The sequence below is a fragment of the Brachyhypopomus gauderio genome, unplaced genomic scaffold (assembly GCF_052324685.1).
Source record: "Brachyhypopomus gauderio isolate BG-103 unplaced genomic scaffold, BGAUD_0.2 sc182, whole genome shotgun sequence".
NCBI lineage: Eukaryota > Metazoa > Chordata > Actinopteri > Gymnotiformes > Hypopomidae > Brachyhypopomus > Brachyhypopomus gauderio.
Genome location: NW_027507003.1, coordinates 288,128 through 290,231, shown reverse-complemented (window position 1 = coordinate 290,231; position 2,104 = coordinate 288,128). Strand labels below are relative to the sequence as shown.

At 51.3% G+C, this 2,104-nt stretch overlaps 1 protein-coding gene across 1 annotated transcript in view; it reads left to right on the top strand.

Moving 5' to 3' along the window:
* Positions 1 to 568: 568 nt before the first annotated feature.
* LOC143501955 (transcription factor COE1-A-like) overlaps positions 569 to 2,104 on the top strand; it is a 16,301-nt gene continuing 14,765 nt past the window's right edge. Inside the window, exon 1 of the mRNA XM_076995124.1 lies at positions 569 to 629. Within this exon, the coding sequence (XP_076851239.1) occupies positions 597 to 629 (33 nt within the window). The 5' untranslated portion in view covers positions 569 to 596. The remainder of the gene's footprint in view (positions 630 to 2,104) is intronic.

Sequence of the window (2,104 nt, the reverse complement as noted above, 5' to 3'; positions counted from 1 at the left end):
CTAGAGTCAGGTGCTGGGGAAGTCCCAGAGGATGCGGTTTTGCGTCGTACGGTTAGCGCAGTCTGGCGAAAGCAGAGAACAGGAGAGGAGAGGAGAAGTTAATTGTTCACTGGGTCAAGTGAGGAAGGACTGGCGTTGCATGAACCAAAAAGAAGGCAGATCGTGTGGAAACAGCAGTAAAAGCGTTGTGTAAATGCAGTACGACCGCGTGGCACAGGAGGCCCGCGTTTCCAGCTCCTAACAGGCTGTTAGAGTGTAGGTGTGTGTGTGTGTGTGTGTGTGAGAGAGAGAGAGAGAGAGAGAGAGGCACAGAGTGAGAGCAGGAGGGAGAGAAAGCGAGGGATCCAGGTGATTCATCATGGTGAAGCCAGCTGTCTGGGGCTGCCTTCTCTTGGGTCAGGCGATCGAAGCTGCCGCCGCCCGCACTTTATTATTGCTCGGCCAACAGTAATTGAGTCACCACAAGGGGGAAGAAGCAGCCAGAATAGAGAAGGAGAGTGAGAGGGGAGAAACAGGGGAGGCAAAGGGGGAAGGTAAATGAGAAATCATTTCTCTGCGTGGCTCTACATGTCGTGCAGATTGTGGCGACGGGGCTGATGTGCGCAGATGGATTTTACACTCATTTTCCCGTGAGTAGTGGAGGTTTTAGTCCTCTCCTTCCCTCTCCCTCGCTCTCCCGCTCTCTCACCGCTTGTCCTCTGCTCCTTCTAACACTCCCAGCCAGATATTAACAGCGTCGGCTGCCGGGGCCCGCTGCTCATTTCTGCACTATCGATTTTGCCCTTTATTGAGGTAATAACAGTTTGTTGACGGCACTTCTCTCAACCGCTGGACTCAATCACGGGTGAGGTCCAAGCGCGGAACAAGGCCGGCTAACTTGTCTCCCTCAATCCTCGGGCAGACCCGCCCGTGTGTCAGCCAAGCCACCCAAAACGGAAGGAGTCAACACGACGTGCGCGTTGTGCTTTCCTGCGACACCCACAAAGTTGTAGCAAATCATTTATATTTCGCTCAAGTCGAACAAGTCGAATACAGTGCCAGTGTCCTGATGAGACTGGTGCATTTGATTTAGAATCAGAGCTCCTGTGTGTTTGCAGAATGAGCCCCTGTTTAGTGAGCGTGTACGTGCAGACCCAGAGTCACGCCTCTGCCCCCCGGGGGGGGGCTGCCTCGTCGGGTCCCTCTCCCTCTGTTCGGTCTCTGTTTGTTCACCGCATCTTCCCTGTCGCTTCACATCCACCTGATCCCCCTTGGCCGCCCCCACAGAGCCTGGGGTTTGATCCGTGCATGCAGGGAGACGGCCCTCGCCACCGGGGACCTCCCTCTTCACGCTCCACTGGAGAGCTGAAACAAACACCGCGCCCGACCTCAACGTGCAGCCATGTGGCACCCCGAGCCCAGCCAGTTGTTAACCTGTACAGATGTCCCAGGCACCGTCTGAAAAGCACAGCCAAGCTCCCACATGAGACCGCACCATTGGAAGTGGAGCAATCCCACTGCATCTGCACCCGCAGTGGCAGGCGGGCAGGTCGTTATTGACTTTCACAAAGTAACCTTTGAGGCCTATAGAGGCTGAATATGAATTATGCAAGGGAGTCACATTAGTTAAAGAGCAGAGGGACTGATATTTATGATGGATAGATATTGATGGATGGAAGACGTGGGGAGGTGTTGGGAGGACCAAGGAGACGAGGGCCTCAAGGATATTTGATTGTTGTTTAGATAAGCATGGTATTTCCGTACAGAGTAATACGTTCAATAGGATGAACAGACTCAACTCTACTAAAGTCATGACTAACAGTAAGTCAGTTGTGCATGAAACAAAGTTCTTCCCATGCCATTTGCCAGCTTGCCTCCACCATGTCTGTCATGTCTGTAGACTGAAGCACAAGTCAGCCAGAGACCCACTGACCTGCCCAGAAAGGTGGTGCATTTTGTATATAGTCGTCATTTGAACCTTTTCGTCCAGACTCTTGTGACAGGTTATCTCCTCTGACCTAGATAACAATCGCTGTTCTTTATATTTTCCATTATTATCATCATATTGTTTTGTTCTTAAGTAATTGAACTAATTAAGAAAATTGACATTAAATATCAAAGAACA